This window comes from Apteryx rowi, unplaced genomic scaffold (genome assembly GCF_003343035.1).
Source record: "Apteryx rowi isolate R43461 unplaced genomic scaffold, aptRow1 scaffold_647, whole genome shotgun sequence".
Classification (NCBI taxonomy): Eukaryota; Metazoa; Chordata; class Aves; order Apterygiformes; family Apterygidae; genus Apteryx; species Apteryx rowi.
The window spans coordinates 389,589-406,853 of NW_020450924.1; the positions used below are offsets into that span (position 1 = coordinate 389,589).

Sequence of the window (17,265 nt, forward strand, 5' to 3'; positions counted from 1 at the left end):
AAAAGTGAGGGCTCTTTTGCAGACGTAGTCCACTTTATATCCCTGATCAATCAGCCATCGACTATTTTGTTTTAAAAAGTCTTCTTTTACAAGAAATGTTGCAGCTTTTTTTCCATTAGGCTACGAAATGGCATGGGACACGACTGAGCACTGTAATATATGTATTAATCAAGAGACTGACAGGGGAAAAACACGCCACTGCAGGGGAGGACACAGTCACAGTTTAACATGCCAGATTAGCAGAGGAGAAAAGGAAGTAGCTGCTTTTTATCACTTCAAACAAAAAAAGTTATGAACAGTGAATAAGGTACAACTGGCTTCATTATACGTCACCATCAATATATTAATTCCAAGTTCTTTGTGGACCTTTTCAGCGTACTCTACATGCTAGTACTAGCACTCTAATTCTCCATATGCTGCTTGACTCACAGGGCTAAACTTTTATAAATAAGTTCTTTATTAAAGCAGAAAAGTTTTATTTATAATTATTTATAGAACTTATTTATAAATAAGTTTTGACCAAAGTGTAAATACAAAACATAGGCAGGATTCCCCCCCCCAAGAAAGTAAAGTTTTCATTGTAGCCACAAACAAAAGGTTCATTTACTTGAAATGTCAGTTACTCATTTAACTAAATTAGCTGAATAAACTGAAAAGAACAAAATATTTTCTGCATCTATAGAAAAGTCTACTGATGTGAAAAAGCAACTTAAATTCACATGTTCCAGGTGTTCTGAAAATTATTTCCATTAGGTCAGCTCTTTAAAAGATGTTCTGTTTTGATAATAAACATGCCATTTAAATGTTTTAATTAAGTGTCCTAATTTATTTTTATAAATAAAATCCAATTTGTTTAATCTAGCCTGTTTCTGTTTTAAGCTGAAAAGATTAAAGGCTTGGCAATTACCTGCCAAAGCAGACATCAGCACCTATGAAAGAGAGTTATTTCAAAACTAAAAATAAAGATCATCAGGTCAATATTCTTATTTTAACCCATACTTTTATCAGAAACTCTTTAGGAATTAATAAAAAAGCAAAACTAAAATTTTTTTAACATCACTTAATAATGATAGTTTAACATCTTCTACATATTAACTACAATTCACTAACACTTTTCAAGGATTATTTAGGGTTTTCATAACAAAGTTTAGAGATTTGTGAAAGTGAGTAATCACTTTCTCTGACAGTAAAAGTGGAAAGAGTCAGGAGTAATACAGTTCAGAAATTCAGTATAACCAAAGAGAGAAAGAGTGAAACACTTCACCTACTAACAGTTACTATTTTTGGACAAAGTCATGAACTTGCAAATCTCTTAGAAACCAAGAAGTTGTATACACAAATTCTCAAAATTCTGGCCTCTCCAATTCAGGTATTTAACATGCTTTCCATTAAAAAAAGTCAGTGTATTAGAATGCACTCAAATCCTCTATTTTATTGCATTATTTTCTGAGTATATATATTCATAAACTAACCTCACTAGCCCCAGTACTAAACAGGAACAAGACAACTTTCAGAATAAAATATTCTTCTTTTTAGATTTGGAAGTGCCAGATATTGGAATGATTAATCCAGAAAGTTGAAAAGAGACATGCATAGCAGTGGAGAAAACATTTAGAAGAGGCCAAGCTCCTGTAGAAGCATTTTGTTAAATTTAAAATAAAATTACGTCTCAGCCTTTGATAGCACTAAAGGCTGAACAGCGATTCTTTATGAACTAAATAGTTTAAAAGATTACAGCATTTAATCTGGAACTTTTTATTTTGTTTTAAAGTTTGCAACAACTCAACMACAAGCTTGAGTATTAAGCAAAAGCCCCACTCCTCACAGGAGTGCTAACATATAAATTTTTGTCCTCTATTCTTAAATTTAGTCTGCCTTTATCCAAATTGTTACAGTACTAGTGTTATTTCCCTGTCAAACACTACTGGCTTCTTATGTCTCTCACAACACCATGTCATGACTTTTTAGATTGAAATAGACTGCAGTGAAGCCCTAATTCAGCTCCTAGTGCATATATAGATATATTATGATTTAGACTAAATTGTATTACTAAATCTCCTAAAGCTTCTGGTTTCTTTAGCTTAAAGGATTGACTGTATTCAATTAGCAGCTAGTCAATACTTTGTTCAGATCTATGTGTATACATTTAGGTCTATTTACTGCACTTCAGAGTAGAGACAGAGACATTATTAGTTTTCTCCTTTTCATGATATTTGAACACTGAGGTGAACACCTTTAGGTTAAACATGCAGTTTACTACTGTGTTTTTACAGATGTGTGCTGACAGCAAAAGAATGACAAGACTCAAGCTTCTGATTACAAAAATAAGAAGTTTGTCCTAGTGGACACAACCAGCTACTCATTTTCCCCCTAAGATGCATCTTCTAACACATTCTCCCCACTGCTCTTTCCCAGTTCATCTCTTTCCACATACACCACTATATTCTTGTCTCTAGTGTTTTGTGCTTTTCCTCCTACAAATATCCTTATTCAATTGCAGTTTCCATTCACACCAATTTCTCCCTCCCCCAACTCTTCTTGCTCAGCCAGACTTGGTTTTCTCCTTCCAACTTTTCACAAGAGCCTTCTGCTTTCTCTGACAAACTCAGCTTCCCCCATAGCCTGTTCCTGTTTCTTTCCCATACTGATAGATTTTTTAAAATCACCTCTCCTCCTCACCGCAGTTCCCACTGGGGTCTTCCCTGTTCAAACAGCTTCGGTCTGCCCCTGCTCCTTACTAGTTCTCAAGCTTGCCAGCCCCCAACTCCTCACTCCCATTTATTTCTTTCCGATCAGCTTCCATGCCTAACTTCCTTGCCTTTGGGTTTCCACCCAGCCCTCCCCCTTGGTTCTCAGCATCTCTGGCATGAAACCTAGTCTCATCTTTCTAACTCCAAGTGTTTGCTTTCCTCCCTTCTACAGTTCCAACTTCCAATTCCTTACTTAGCAAGTCTTCAGAGCTTTTAGCCATCATGCCTTAGCAAGTTCCAGCAGAACTAACTTCTACTGTCTGGTATCAATCTTTGCATCTTCTGCTTTGTGTTCTATAAAGAGAATTTCACAAATTCCTGCACCCTTTTCCTACTCATTATCTAACTCTTCATAAAATTAAGTACAGAAGTTATCCATTATGAAGAGATTCACTTGGACAAAAGTTGACAAGCCTTGCACTAAAATGAGGTACACCTGCCTTGTTCATAACTGACCTTGCTTTGAGCAAGAGGTTGGACTAGGTGACCTCCTGCTGTCCCTCCCAACCTGAGTTTTCCTAAAGAGGGATCTGTATAACATAAGGATTACCAGAGGTTAGGGAAGAGAGCTGTACATTTAGCAGAAAAGTTGCTGAGCCACACAAATACTAGAGATTGGGGCGGGGGGGGGGGGGAGCAATTTGATAGCTATTTTTCATTCTGTGTTCTCTAATACCAGCCAGCAGGAAAGAACACAACAAGGATTTTAAGCATGATCTCTGCCCTTAAAAGAAAAAAAAAAGGCACCTTTTAAAGCAGTGTAGCTCTTAAAACAGGTACAGATTTAAAAAAATGAACTAGACTCAAATTCCCAGTGCCTCATTTTCACTCCAATGCCACACTGCATTTTAGATAAACACTTCTGCTTGAAGAAGAAGGATTAGAAAGTTTTTCTACTGAAATTTAGTAAAAGGAATGACAGTTACAAAATGAAGGACTTCAGAATCTATTTCTTTAAAAATTACTAACTTATTTCAAACATTTTCATCAATGTCTTTAGCTCCTCGTTAAGTATTTTGTATATATAAGTAAGAGTCAAGATAAGTAGATCTTCACTGTCAATGCCAATACTTTAAGAGAAAAGGCAAATTCCATTAGGCAATATTTGATAATTCAAGACAACCAAGATGAGAAGAAACCAATAGCATGCTTCACTTAAAGTATTAAACTCTAACATCTTGAATTTAAAGGAGAGTAAGTGTTTATTCATTACTTATTCTGGTATGTGCTTCATCACACATAATAGAAATAGGTTGTACTTGCATAGTTTTCCCCACCCTAAGAGGATGGAGACATCCAATGAATTTATTAGTGTTCTACAGGTTGTCTCTCTGACTCCCAAATGGATCAGTTATTAAAAAGCCATTTGCTGAAGCACACTGCCTGATGCTAAATGAAAGAAACCAAATCCAAAGGACCAGAAGATTTCAAATCTGAATAGAATTAGCTAAAATGGTTTTCAGTGGCCTAAAATAACCATAGCAATCATCTAAGTATTTTCTCTATTAACATGTTCATTGTATTTTACCTACCTAGTGTCTTCACAGTACAATGAGGACTCTCCAAAATAATTCCTTCTTCTGTGTCAAATATTGGATTATCTATTCCAGTTTTAGGAGGGATTTGTGCCAGTTTCTTAAGCCTCATTGAAGCAGTAAGGTCCAGTTCTTGTTTCCTTCCCTCTTCTTCCCGTCTGCGTCTCATGTCCTCCTGCTGCTGACGAATTCGCTCGAGTTGAGCACTCCGCCGCATGGGCATCATCCTGGAGCCCAAATCCCCAGGGCAATCAACAGCCATTTCTCTGTGCTTTTGAGGTTCCTCAGGACATGCAAGATCCACATTTTTTGCTTCACTGTCAGAATCTTCTGTGATGTGCCCATTCATATGAGAAGTTGTCATGATTATTTGTAATTATGCCTATTCTCTTCAAACACAAATGCTGCTATAAGGCCAGTTTTTGTTATGATGTGGTATAAAATCCATTATAACTTCAAAAATATTTCCCCTCCATCACAAGACAGTTGAAGAAACATCCAGGAAGAAAACCTAGTGAAAGATATGCAAAAGAATTTACTACATAACTGCATCAAGAAGAAAACACCTAAGAGTTCTTCAGGTCTGCAGGTATAAGAACACTGGGACTTTTTTTCCACATTTACATAGAGCTTCTTCCCCTACTAAGAGCTATAATACCTACACAGATCTGATCAACACATTTCAGTAAACTTCTTGTGCCAGTGTTAGAAAAGAGTACCGTTAAAACTAATGCTAAAATTTCTTGTATTTCCAAGTCAAACCAGTAGAGATTTTGCACTTAAACAATTGCAAATCAGCAGTTTTCTGAAAGTCCCCAGTTTTAATTTGTCCTTTCATTCTTAAAATTCCAACACAAACTATGCCTATGATCCTACAAACACTAAATGTTAATAACTTGTTATAAACAACGTATTCACAAGAAGTTTGACAAAGTTACACTTAAGTACAAATATCTGCATTTATTGTTTGTAAGTTGAGGCATTTTGATGTAAACATTGCTTCCCAGGTTTAAGAGCAGTCAGATCTAGGGTACAGCTCTTCAAAAAGCAGCAGTTTGGAACAGCACTGAAACAAATCTAAAGTAGGGATAAAGTCCTGGCACTCGGGTTGGAGAGTTCTGGTTAGCAGCTACTCTTAATACTTTCTATAGATAAGCATTAAAGCACAAAGTATTAAATAGAAAGCTAAAAATCTTTGTGTGTGCATGTGTGTGTGAACACGTGTACATATCTGAGAATGAACAATAATTAATTTCCACAGTCAAGCAGTGACATTCCACTCTACTTCCCATTATGGTTTCACATATCCCCAAAAGTACAACCACTCAAATATAACACAAGTGCTATGCTACACTGCCTTTTTCTTTCAGTTTTCTGTATCACACACACCCATTGACACAACGTTATCTCCAATATGCACACTTAAAAGGACATAAAATTAATATAAATAGTTGTGGAAGGTAATTACAGCATTACAACTACACTTACTAATTTTAAAGCTCCTTTTTAGCATGTTTCTTTCAGTTACTGACTGAAAAGAAATACTATATCTCATGGTTGTATTTTACAGAAACACAGGAAGCACCAAGACAAAAAAAAAAAGTATTTTTCCTTTCTTAAACAGAATGTTTGCATGTGGAGGAGGAAGGGAAGGCTGCTGATGTAATTAAACTGAAAATTAAATATCAATAGTACAGTATTAGAGGAGCAGCAACAGGAACTCCTACACAAGTTCCTCCTAGTCTGCAATTCTAAGTACATACAGTTTTTCATTGTAATAAAGAGAAGCATACAGATACATACAACACCAAAACAGTTTTTTTTCATTTGTTTCCTGTCTAGTCACTACTACCAGCTATTGCTGAGATCTTCCACAAAGTAAATATTTAAGCATTTCTATGGTAGTGAGAGCTTCCTTTTTTTCCCCTCCCTTTAAATGATACACAATTGTTTTTCCAAAAGCACTGATATGCAAAAATGATTTCAGTGCTCAATACTCCCACATGCAGGAAAAAAAAACCAAAACAACAAAAAGCAGGCAGCAAAAAAAAGTCATCAAAAGCTGCACAGCAGACTGGGACCTGTACAACCGTCAATTATTGCCTAACTAAAAAAGAAAACGTTCTAAAGAAAGTATCTAAGTTCTCTAAAGACAAAAAACAAGGTTATTCAGAAAGGGTTTTATAGAAAGCACCGTATCAAAAAAAGGGGTCTCTGAAATTCAGAGAAAGGCAGACGACAATTTAGCAAAATGATCCCCAGAAAAGGAGCTCCTTCTGCAAAGGCAACTTCATTGTGCAGAATTACCAATCCAAACAAAAGGAAGTCTCACTGGTAAAACGACTGCAAAGAGCACTGATTTAACTGAGGTGGCCAAACAGTTTAATGTCCATTTACTTAGCACTAGGTCAAAAACACTGTCTAAGGATATCTAAACAGTAAAATGCGATTTTAAATATACCATTGTATTACTTATTAAGATTAACGCGTAAGTTAAGTATGTCACACAGTAAAGAGAAAGAATCTATACTTCAAAAAATGAAGCTCCTGGCCACTATTTAATAACTGGTCAAAAACATTTAAAGTGCAATTGGTTACATTTCCTCTCTCAAATGTAAAAGTATTAGCTATCTAAGGCAAAGAGTTTGTTTTGAGGTTAAGTTAGAAGAAGGACATAACAAAATGGGTGTATCTTTATACAGAATGAGAAATTTTTAGATCCCTTTAGCCTGGGAATAAGCACTGAAGACCACAGAAACAAAAATATAATCTGAGGTAACTGTTAATATTATTGCTTATATTTTCAGGATAAGTGACATGCAAGATGCAAAGAGTATACAAATTCTTCAGAGTAACTGGGACATTTAAGTGGTCTGTAACAACAGCTGCTCAATTCCAGTAAGATCCAAATTATTTAGATCTGTTAAGTAAGAAACTGAAAGCTAGGTGAACTTAGGGCTCTTCTGCAGTCACACTTTACTAACAGCAATATTCAGGAAACTGGCATCAAAATTCAGAGAGTCTTATGAACATTTTAAATAGAAAGTGATTTCAATATCCCGGAAAAAGAGATGCCTTTGAGGCAAGCAATAAGCAGTACAGACAAAATAATGGTACCCAGAATACCCAAAAGATGATATGAAAGATCACTACCAGGCAGTCTAGAATCTGAGGTTACCAGAAAAACCAAACCAATCTCCAAACACCTCCTCCCAACTATACCTAGTTGATAACCCATAAAAGCACAGGGATGTTGCAAGTCTGGAACGCTGGAATAACTTCCAGTAATCAAAGAACTTGTGATAATAGCTGAACCCTTCTGAATCTAAGCCCACTGCTCTTTCTGCTTTCTGAAGTCTGCTTCAGACATCGCAAACCTTCATTCTCTATCAGTTTGGGAAAAATGCTACTGTCCAATTCCAATAAACCAAATAAGCACATGAGGAAGAACCTTCAGATTAACTCTAGAGCTCTTCCCTATAACTGTCCCCAAGCAATTTAAAATTTAAGATATCTGACACTGGTAAAATGTTAACCTGGTTCTCAAATTAAGGTGTAGTGGAGCTATTTGTTACCAAGGTGGTGTTTAAAAAAAACCAAAAAAACCAAAAAAAAACCCCACACCCAAAAAACAGCTTGAGGCTGAGACTTGCAATAAATAATTACAGAAACAGTTTTGCTGGCTTTCATTTCTCAAGGTGTTTGTTTTGTAATTTTAAAAATTCTGAGACAGCAGCAGCAGCAGCAAGGTTGTAACAAATCTGTTCTCTGCCAGCTATGGATGATCTGATAAGCCAACTTTTAAGCCAGAGAAAAGCTTATTTTGTTCCATTACAATCTTATACTAAGGGGGAGACAAATTACAAACATTCATTAATACTGAGTTTTACTGTATCATATATAAAACATACAGAATAATATATAGAATTAACAGAATTCTTTTTCACTTTAAAACTCAGTCGACACTAGCAGCTTTTATGCTCTTTATACAGTCTGTGTTACACAGAGTTTGGGTGCTCAAGGTTTAATAGGGCTAAATTGCGGCTTTGAATGTCCCCCTTTGAACTGTCAATATCTAATAGCAGGACCTCAGTGCTGCCGCATAACAAGTGGATCTTTTCAAATAAGCTGGATTTATGACTGTCTTCTGCCCAACTTCATACCACAAGTCTGACCAATATGGTCCCGGACAGCACATGTGAATGGTAAAAGTCATCTGCAAAAAAGAGACTTTCAAGTTCTTACCCTACAGAGGAGGGTTTGTACAAACTGCTAGCATAAGTATAGCTATCGAGACAGAGCATTTTAACTACTCCGATCATCATCAGGCATCATACAAAAACTTCATTGCGAAGCAGTTATGAACAGCAAACAAAACCATACTTCCAATGCAAGCTCAAAACAGCAGAATTAAAGGAAAAAAATGAAGCTAATGTCTTGCTAACTATCCTTACCATTCCCACAAATAYGGTACTTTACAAGCTATGCATTATTCTTCATACTGACCCCTAAAAATGCCAGGCTGCCATCATCTCTCTAAGTCCTGAACACAATGAACAATGCACAGCCCCCCAAAGTTCTATCTGTAAAAGGACAAACATACATAAATGCAGTCATCTTGGTGTGCAAGACAGAGGCTAATATAAAACACATACTGACAGGGACAGAAACAGAAGGTAAGTGCTGTAAGGCGTTTTAAGTTTTCACTTGCTTTCCAGGGATAGTATCTGCTGCACACAGCAATCCTAACTGTTTCAACAACTAAGTCTGTACAGTAAAATTAAATTTGTTTTGTTTTGGCAACTTCTAAAGAGTAAAAGTGACATTTCCTTGAGGCTGAGTTTTTGTGGTATATTTTGGTGATATTCAAAATTCTTTCAGTGCTAAAAGCACGATTAGACTTGATAGTTTCCTTTTTAAAATTTATTAAAGCTGCAAATTCTGAATGACTGCAAGGAAGTTCAGTGCTCAGATCCAACTGAATTTCATTAATTTTGGCACACTTCAGAGTAAGAAAGCCCAACCTACATCTGTAAATACATTATGAGTATAAGTAATACATATTTAACATGAGGCAGGATGCAAAGGAGTCTATCATCAGCTGAGAGCCAGATACTAAGACTATTACAGATATGGTATATTAAAATACTCAATAAAAACAATTAGGAGAGAAAGACTAGGTTGTTGAAGTGAATTAAAATAATTTGATTAATCACATACTAGATGCTTCCTGATGTCTAAATTACTGATGAAATACTAGCATAAAACTATGCTAGAGATCTCTACCATGTATCATTAATGACTCATCTAATGGTGGGTATTCTGGTATTTTTATTTGCTGCTTCAGACTTCTAAGCAAGCAACACTTAAGTCATCAAAAACCAATACTATAAGCACAAGCTATCATAAAGTAATATGTTCCTAGTAATGCCATAAACGGAAGCTCAGTGCACCAAAAGAAAAAAGAAATTCCAGCTTTCACTGCATCATCTGTCAAAGCATCATTTGTTTCTTCAACAATACAAACAATTCGTCACAGCATAAAATTAACCTTCAGCTGATGAGAATTAAAGATTGGAGTTTATAAGAGAAACAACTTCACAGATATCCAATAGGGAGCATAACAGAAAAACACCTGAAACAATTGGTAGAACCTGGAACACCCTGATGTTTTCAAAAGYAGTTAAAAGTTACAAGACCTACGACTTCTTGATACCATTCTTCTTAATTTCAAAAATTCTACAGTAGGAAAAAAAAATCTCTTTGCCTTAACTTTGGAATACATTCAAGACAGTGACTTCTGTTTTTTCTTCCCCCCCCCTTAAGTCTACAATATGATTTCCTCTAATTAGATGCCATCAGCATAGTCTTAGGATTGGAAGAAAATGTTTCCTTTCATACCCATCTGACTCTTATTTCTAATCATTTCAGACCAGTGCTCATTAGAAAACCTGTCAAGCACAGCAACTCAGTTCAACATGTATTTCAAAGGGCTTTCAGACTCGCCAAGAGGTTTTAACATTCCATTCTCACTTAAATGTGCAAGATCTGTGGATGAACAACAAAAAGGCCTAAACCCTCAAAAGGAAAGTAATTTTCATTGTTAGTGTTTTCTAAGTTACATTTGTACAAGAGAAATAAGAATGTTAACTGGCAACATCAAAATGCAGAGAAATTGGTGAAACTGAAATTTCAGACAGTAGGATAGATTCTAGTTTCATAAATTGTATAAACAAATTGCATGACCTGCAAAGGTTGGGAAATCGTAAACACATTTTTGTACCACACTGGTATGACATTTAAGAACTGTGGTCTATTTAAGACATGCATTCAGTTTTATTAGGCTTGTTTATCTGTTGATTCAGTGACAGCGATCAAAAGAGTCACAGCTCAAGTACTGGCCAGTCTGTCTTGGCCAGCAATCTGGTTAGAGAACAGATATGAACAAAGTATTGCCTGCGGAAAACGTGGACCAATAAGACTATAAAAATCATATCACCCAACAGCTGCACAACTCAGATCAATATATTACTTTCTTCAGCAGCTGTACCTTTGCAGTAGAAATATATGCAAGATACATTTGTAGTTTCTTGGTATATGCTATATCTATGTATGTGTATATAGTAGCTTCATTGTGTATGTGCACCTGACAGACAAGAGTGGATTTTAACCTGTTTTACTGCAGAAGCACAAATTGCTTTCTGAGGTACATCCAAAGGTTAAGTTTTATTTAAATTTTCAGTTTAATACAACACTTTATCCTCATTTCAGCCATTGTTGTAACTTTTAGTCACAAGTCAGGCTACTAGATAGATTTTTTAAAAGAAGCAGGTTTAATTTACTTAATCTAGTGTGACAGGCACTGGAGTTTGGATAAACAATTTTTGGTGCCTCAAAATTTAAAGTAGAAATGCAAGATTTCCAACTATCATTCACTATTATCGCTATCAAAACTTATTCATATCACTTACTCATTGCCAAGTGTGCAAAATGAGAGGGGCACTCCTGTGGCCCAGGGGGGTGATGCTCATCCCCCGGTTTCTGGGAGGCCCCTGGGGCGGCAGCTGGAGCTCCTCGTTTGGAGCAGACCAGCATTCCAGCGGCATTCCCGGCAGCGGGGCTGGCCGTTCCCATAGCGACGGCTTTGTCAGCTCCCACCGAGTTCCCGCACGGAGCTGAAGGACTTACATCATACGTTAGCGATGCCTCGCCTCAATTCCCTCGGCGGCTTCTCCCGAGATTTTGAGACAGTGGCAACCAGCCTTCTAACCCTGTTAGAAATCGAGATGATTACTGGAACGAGGAGCCGAAAACCACCTTGGCGGTGGGGGGGGGGCTGCATCGGGTTCAGTCCTCAGATGACTAAAACCGCACAGTAAGTAGCAGTAATGATGCCAATAAAACCTCTAAAGAAGAGTATATAAACTATCTGTTCTCTTTATGTCAATCATTTGAAAAGACTCAAAGCCTCAATGACTCAGGTGAGTGAAACGAGTTTAAGAGATATATAGGATACACCACAGTAGATTACTTTTAATAATACATTTTAGCTATGCTCGGTCTAAATAAATTAATGCCACTTAAAATAAGCACAATCCAAACTTCAAGAAATTGAACAGGTGATTTTTTTAAAAAAGATATAATACAGCATTCACAATTATTCTCTGTGAAAACCACTTCTTGCACATGCTATTAGCAACAATCTTTGATTAAAGGAGCTCGCTGTTGAGATACTAATCTGTTAAAAGTGATTGCACAGGTCAAGCAAAACCGCTGAACAAGAAGCTTCAGTCTTAACGAATCTGACTTTCCACTGTGGTATAAATACTTTTGTCTCAGTTATACTGATAATTAAAATACTTCCCAGTTTGATAGAGATAAAAAACAATTGTTGACAACACTAATAGTAAACATCCTAGTTTATATGGTGACAGTTGCCTTTGTTTTAAATATACCATGGCACTTACACATCATTATTGTTGCCTTTGTAATTTTTACACCAAATAAAGAGACATGAGGGGTAGAAATGTTCAGCTGAGGTGACTACAGATGTATAGGGGAGCAGCAATGACAACTGAACCATACCAGAAGTAGGCATCAAGATACAGCTAGACAGAAAACTTGGACTTTTGCCAAGATCATTTTCAAATTCAGTAAAATACTATTTGACTTTTGTTTATATTTTGCTGTCCTGTGTCATCAATAAAGCTCTTATCTAGTTTAACCCCTTTTGATCACTTACCAAAAACTCTTCGCACTTAAGAGCTAAATGCTAATTTAGCTGAACAATACAGCAGAGGGCAGTCTCTACACCAATTAGAGAAAAAATAAAAAAGAAACACATTCCATTTCAAAAAGTAGCCCATGGAAATGACCAAGGTTACAGCTCATTAAATAGCCCAACACCCACAGTACCCCAAAACAGTACATATTTACGATTGTAGCATCCTCCAGTCGCTTAGAGTAATAGGCTACAACTATGCATACATTTGAATACACAGCTCTGATGATGTCTTTAACACCATCAAACCCTGCTCTACAAGAAACCTGTATGTATTTCAGAGATGAGAGCAGACAACACAGATGTCTAGCAGCTGCAATAGAAAGATAACAGAACAGTGAAAGAAAGAAGAACTACCTTTATTTAGCATTTACTCCAAATGTTTAGAAAACCTTAAAGCATAACAAATGAAGAGTAAAGAAATTCCTAGAATTCCAGGGCAAGCTAACAGATCTCAGAGGACAGCCAGAAGTACGATAACAAGACAGTCATTTCTTATCACCTATCCACAGACAGTTAAGACTTCAGATTTCATTGTCTAAAAAGTAAACATGCCTGCTCTTGTTTTAAACAGTGGTCATATTCTCTGTGAAATTAAAAGTACCGCTGCTATTTTACCTCTCTGGTAAGTTTTTTTTTTTTTTTTTTAATGTGTACATTCCGTTCTGGACTCCTGTGCCCTAGTCTCACTTTAATCCCCATTTTTTTAAACATATTTTTAATGTCAATGCTTGGCACCGCTTCACTATGCAAAACATAGTATTAAAAGTAAATACTCATGTGTACTGATATGTAAATGCCACTTTCACTTCAGAGAGGAGATGGAAACAAAACTATACCTAATTCTAAATTAAATTCAAGATACAGGGTTCCATAATTTACATCTCATCTGACATTCAAATAAATATCAAATGGCATTAGTTTAATCCTCCATAGTAGGTTGTTCTTCAGTCATATATACAATATTCCAGAGAAAGAAAAATTTCTTCCTTAGTACCTAGTGAATCTGGCATATACATTTTGAAACATCATTTAAAAAAAAGGCAAAGATAAACATTTCCTGCGGGATTTCATTCAAAAATTCGTAACTGTTAACCATCTAGTTCAGCAGTCTTCAAAGAAGCAAGATATAGGGACCAAGGCTTTCAACTTTACATGACTGAGCTACAGGTTTTGCAAATATAAAAAGCAAGGTCTCACTCACAATCTCTGTTATATAACATAGACACATGTGCTATCCTCCGTTACAAGGCTGCCCTCTCAGGACTGTCTTTCCAACTTTTTTGGCAATATTATCTGAATGGGTGACAGTACAGTGATTTTTCAAAAATTATTGTCTTTAATGCTGATTAGCCCTGTCACCATATTACTCAATTACCTGAAAATAAAAAATAAGATTTTCTACTGACTTTTTTTTCCTGACAACAAAAACAAGGACTTCAGAACATTGAAATTCTGAAATGTAGAACAGCAAATACAAAACTGTATGACTGATGATCTTACAGAGCTTGGTCGCTCATGCGCCACAAACTCTGAACAACAAGATTTCATTTGAGCTCTTTTACTATGATCTTCCCAAGTTATTTACAGGAAAATCATATAAACTGTTTTAGACTTCTAGGTCTGCGAGGTCACAACAGTTTTTCATTCCCACACTGACCTGAGATACAGTGACAGAACCACTGGGTAAAACCACAAGCTTGCTGCATAAATTTCAGAAGTTTTCCTCTGAAAGATTTTCACTTCACAACCACAACCCCCTAAGGCTTCCTCTTTTCTAATTAACATTACTTGCTTTTTTATGCAAGATGTCCTAAGCAAGGCATGCTAGCCATGCTCTGAATGTTAGTTTTGTCTACGATGCTCATTTCAGTACTGTTACTATGCCTAGTTGTAGCGTTAGAGAAAGCAGACAGAAAACCCTTCTAACACAGGAAGAGGAAAACTATGTTACATGCTTTTTTTGGTCATGCTATAAGGCAAGAATACCAAGCAAACTTATACCACCTAGTAACCGGAAACACGGGTCATGGGGAAAACCTATAGAAGAATATTTTTAAAGAAAGTATTAGCAAAATTCCATTGTAAGATGTGAAAACAGCATGCTCTGTAAATAATCTGCATTACTAGACTCCATAATAAAAATACATGGGAAAGCTTCACAAAAGCTTTACAAAAGCTAACATTTGAGGCCTTTAGGACCTTATAAAAAGTTTCTCTTTCTCTTTTATTAAATATAAATGGACTCTTGGGCCTAATTTTAACAATCAGGCAAATTGAGATAAAGCCCTGGTGGAAACACACTCACTTCTGCAAACTGTACGCAAAAACATAAAAACTGTGGCTGCACAGTTCTTTCATAGCTCAATTCTTTTGCTAAGGCAAAGAAACTATATTCAGTTTCTGAAGCCTTCTTAAAGCAGATGTTTTTATTCACAAAACATTAGGAAACTGTGATAAACTCAAAAAGAAATGCAAGATCCATTCCTATATGACAGCTCAGAGTTACAAACTAACTTCATATGTATTGGTGCAATAATCCTGCACAGAAAACTAACTCATCACTTGAGCTGTTGAACTAAAATATGAAACATCACTATATAAGTCAGCAAAAAACACTAATAAGCTAAATGATTCAAGTCCCTCCATAGCAGTCTCAAACCAGCTCTACGGAACAAAGATTCAACAACTCGAAAGGTGGAATTCAGGAGAAACGTCTCTCTGCTCAAGATTGTGGAACGACTCTTCAAGTATAATCAACTTAGTATTTCCTCTCAATTTCTTACACTAATCAAGCTGAAGATGATTCCTCAAAGAGTAGTGTTGAAAACCCGCATTTAAAAACAAACTTCTCCTTTTTTGGTAACATCTATAAGCTTTCTTCTCACCCCCGATTTGAGAGTTGAAAGCTGAAGACTGAATTTCTGTTTCTTATACAAAAATTTCTCATTATTCATTTTGAATATTCTGTGTCAGCGAAATGGAGAAACGGTGAAAGGAATTTTAATCTATACACTACACAATATATACACTTGCTTATATATATGTATATATATAAAATATATACACAATCTATACACTTGCTTATATTAACTAGAACACAATTACTCTCTCACAGAAGTATAACATTTGCCCAATCATTAAAACCTTCCGAAATGTTTGACAACTAAGTCTAGCTCCATACACATGTATACCTACTATTTATCCACTGCAGTAATGATCAACCAGCAATGAAAATTTTAACAGCAAGAAAAAGCAGAAATCACAATTCAGGAATGGCCAGGCTGTCCTCCTAGTTTCCTGAACAAAGTCAAAATTCACTAATTTGCCCCAGTTTACCTTTCACACATACCTTTTACTGTTATAACAACTGAAACAAATAAGTTTCTCAACAGAAAAGTAGACAAGACATTACATATTCGGACATCGCCTCTACCTGGAATGATTGTGCATAAAAATCAAGTTAAATCAAAATTGAATGGATGCAAGACAATGAATCATTTACATAAGAGACAAAGTTTTCCTCTTGGTGCCATTGTTAGATCTGAGCAATTTGGGTATTTCATAATGGGAAAATGTGAAGAAGGAAAGAATAGCGCCAAGTCATGAATGCAGGATATCTTTGCGTTTCACCACTCAATGAAGTAAGCTGTATTGGTATTACACAAAAGGGCACTAAACATTAAGAATATATTTGAAAAAGTTATTGAGCAATACTTAGAGGAATCAATCACACACCCAACCCCTTAAACAAATACCGGGAGATTAAGTTTGTACAAGTTCTACATACCAGCAATACAAACATATTTATGTGCGTTACACCAACGCAGCTTAAATTTCTTAAAAAACAACAAAAAAAATCCCAAACCAGAACCTCCCCAAACCCCAAAACCCAAATTAGAAAGTAAGAACTCAGTGTTCACAAAAATAATCCTGTTGACAAACTTAAAACAAAGTCAATATACAGCCACTTTAGGTAGCAGTGTCTTCAGTAATCATTGTTTAGTTTCATTCCAGAAGAGCCATAGATTTGATTCCTTTGGAACAAACCTATTAGAAGTTTAAGCTTCATAAGAACACACTGATGCCATCCAACTGAAGATAAACCACTATTAAATTCAAAACCATAGAGCCAAAATTCCTATAATAAAGCTTATCCAAGAATGTAAGCTGCGTATTTGGCAGTTCTACTTTGGGTTAAAGAAAAAAGCCTTGAGGAAATGAGTCTTTAACAGGTTTTACTGTGTTAATCCTTTGAATAAAAAGAACTGCAACACTCTGGGCATAAGGTATTTTTAAATTAACATTTTCATATATGTAAAAATATGAGCTTTAGAGTGTAAGTACCACTTTGTATCCCTTCAGCAAAATTATGTTCCTGGCTGCTGCCCTCTCATACAAAGACTACACAGATAACTGTTTTCCACTAGAGGTGAAGACAAATCAGTAATCTAACACTAGTCTTACCTACACACTGCATTAGTAACACTTCCTGATACTGAAGCATTCTGGGAAACAATGTTACAATTATGAAGTTATCCAAAGAAAAATTTACTAAAATTTGCCATAGATGCTAACATTCACCATCATGATGTCCACATCATTGATTCTGACAGAGAACAGCCTGAAATATTCTCAGTACTTTTATCCCCAAACTGGCTAGCTTCCCTGCTGTTCCTCAGCGCAGCAGTCCTGCCCT

At 36.0% G+C, this 17,265-nt stretch overlaps 1 protein-coding gene across 2 annotated transcripts in view; it reads right to left on the bottom strand.

Moving 5' to 3' along the window:
- MPP5 (membrane palmitoylated protein 5) overlaps positions 1-17,265 on the bottom strand; it is a 56,256-nt gene that overhangs the window by 23,189 nt on the left and 15,802 nt on the right. For both annotated transcript variants that reach the window (XM_026084571.1, XM_026084572.1), the window contains exon 2: positions 4,283-4,796. In XM_026084571.1, coding sequence (XP_025940356.1) covers positions 4,283-4,649 — 367 coding nt within the window. In that variant the 5' untranslated portion in view covers positions 4,650-4,796. The remainder of the gene's footprint in view (positions 1-4,282; positions 4,797-17,265) is intronic.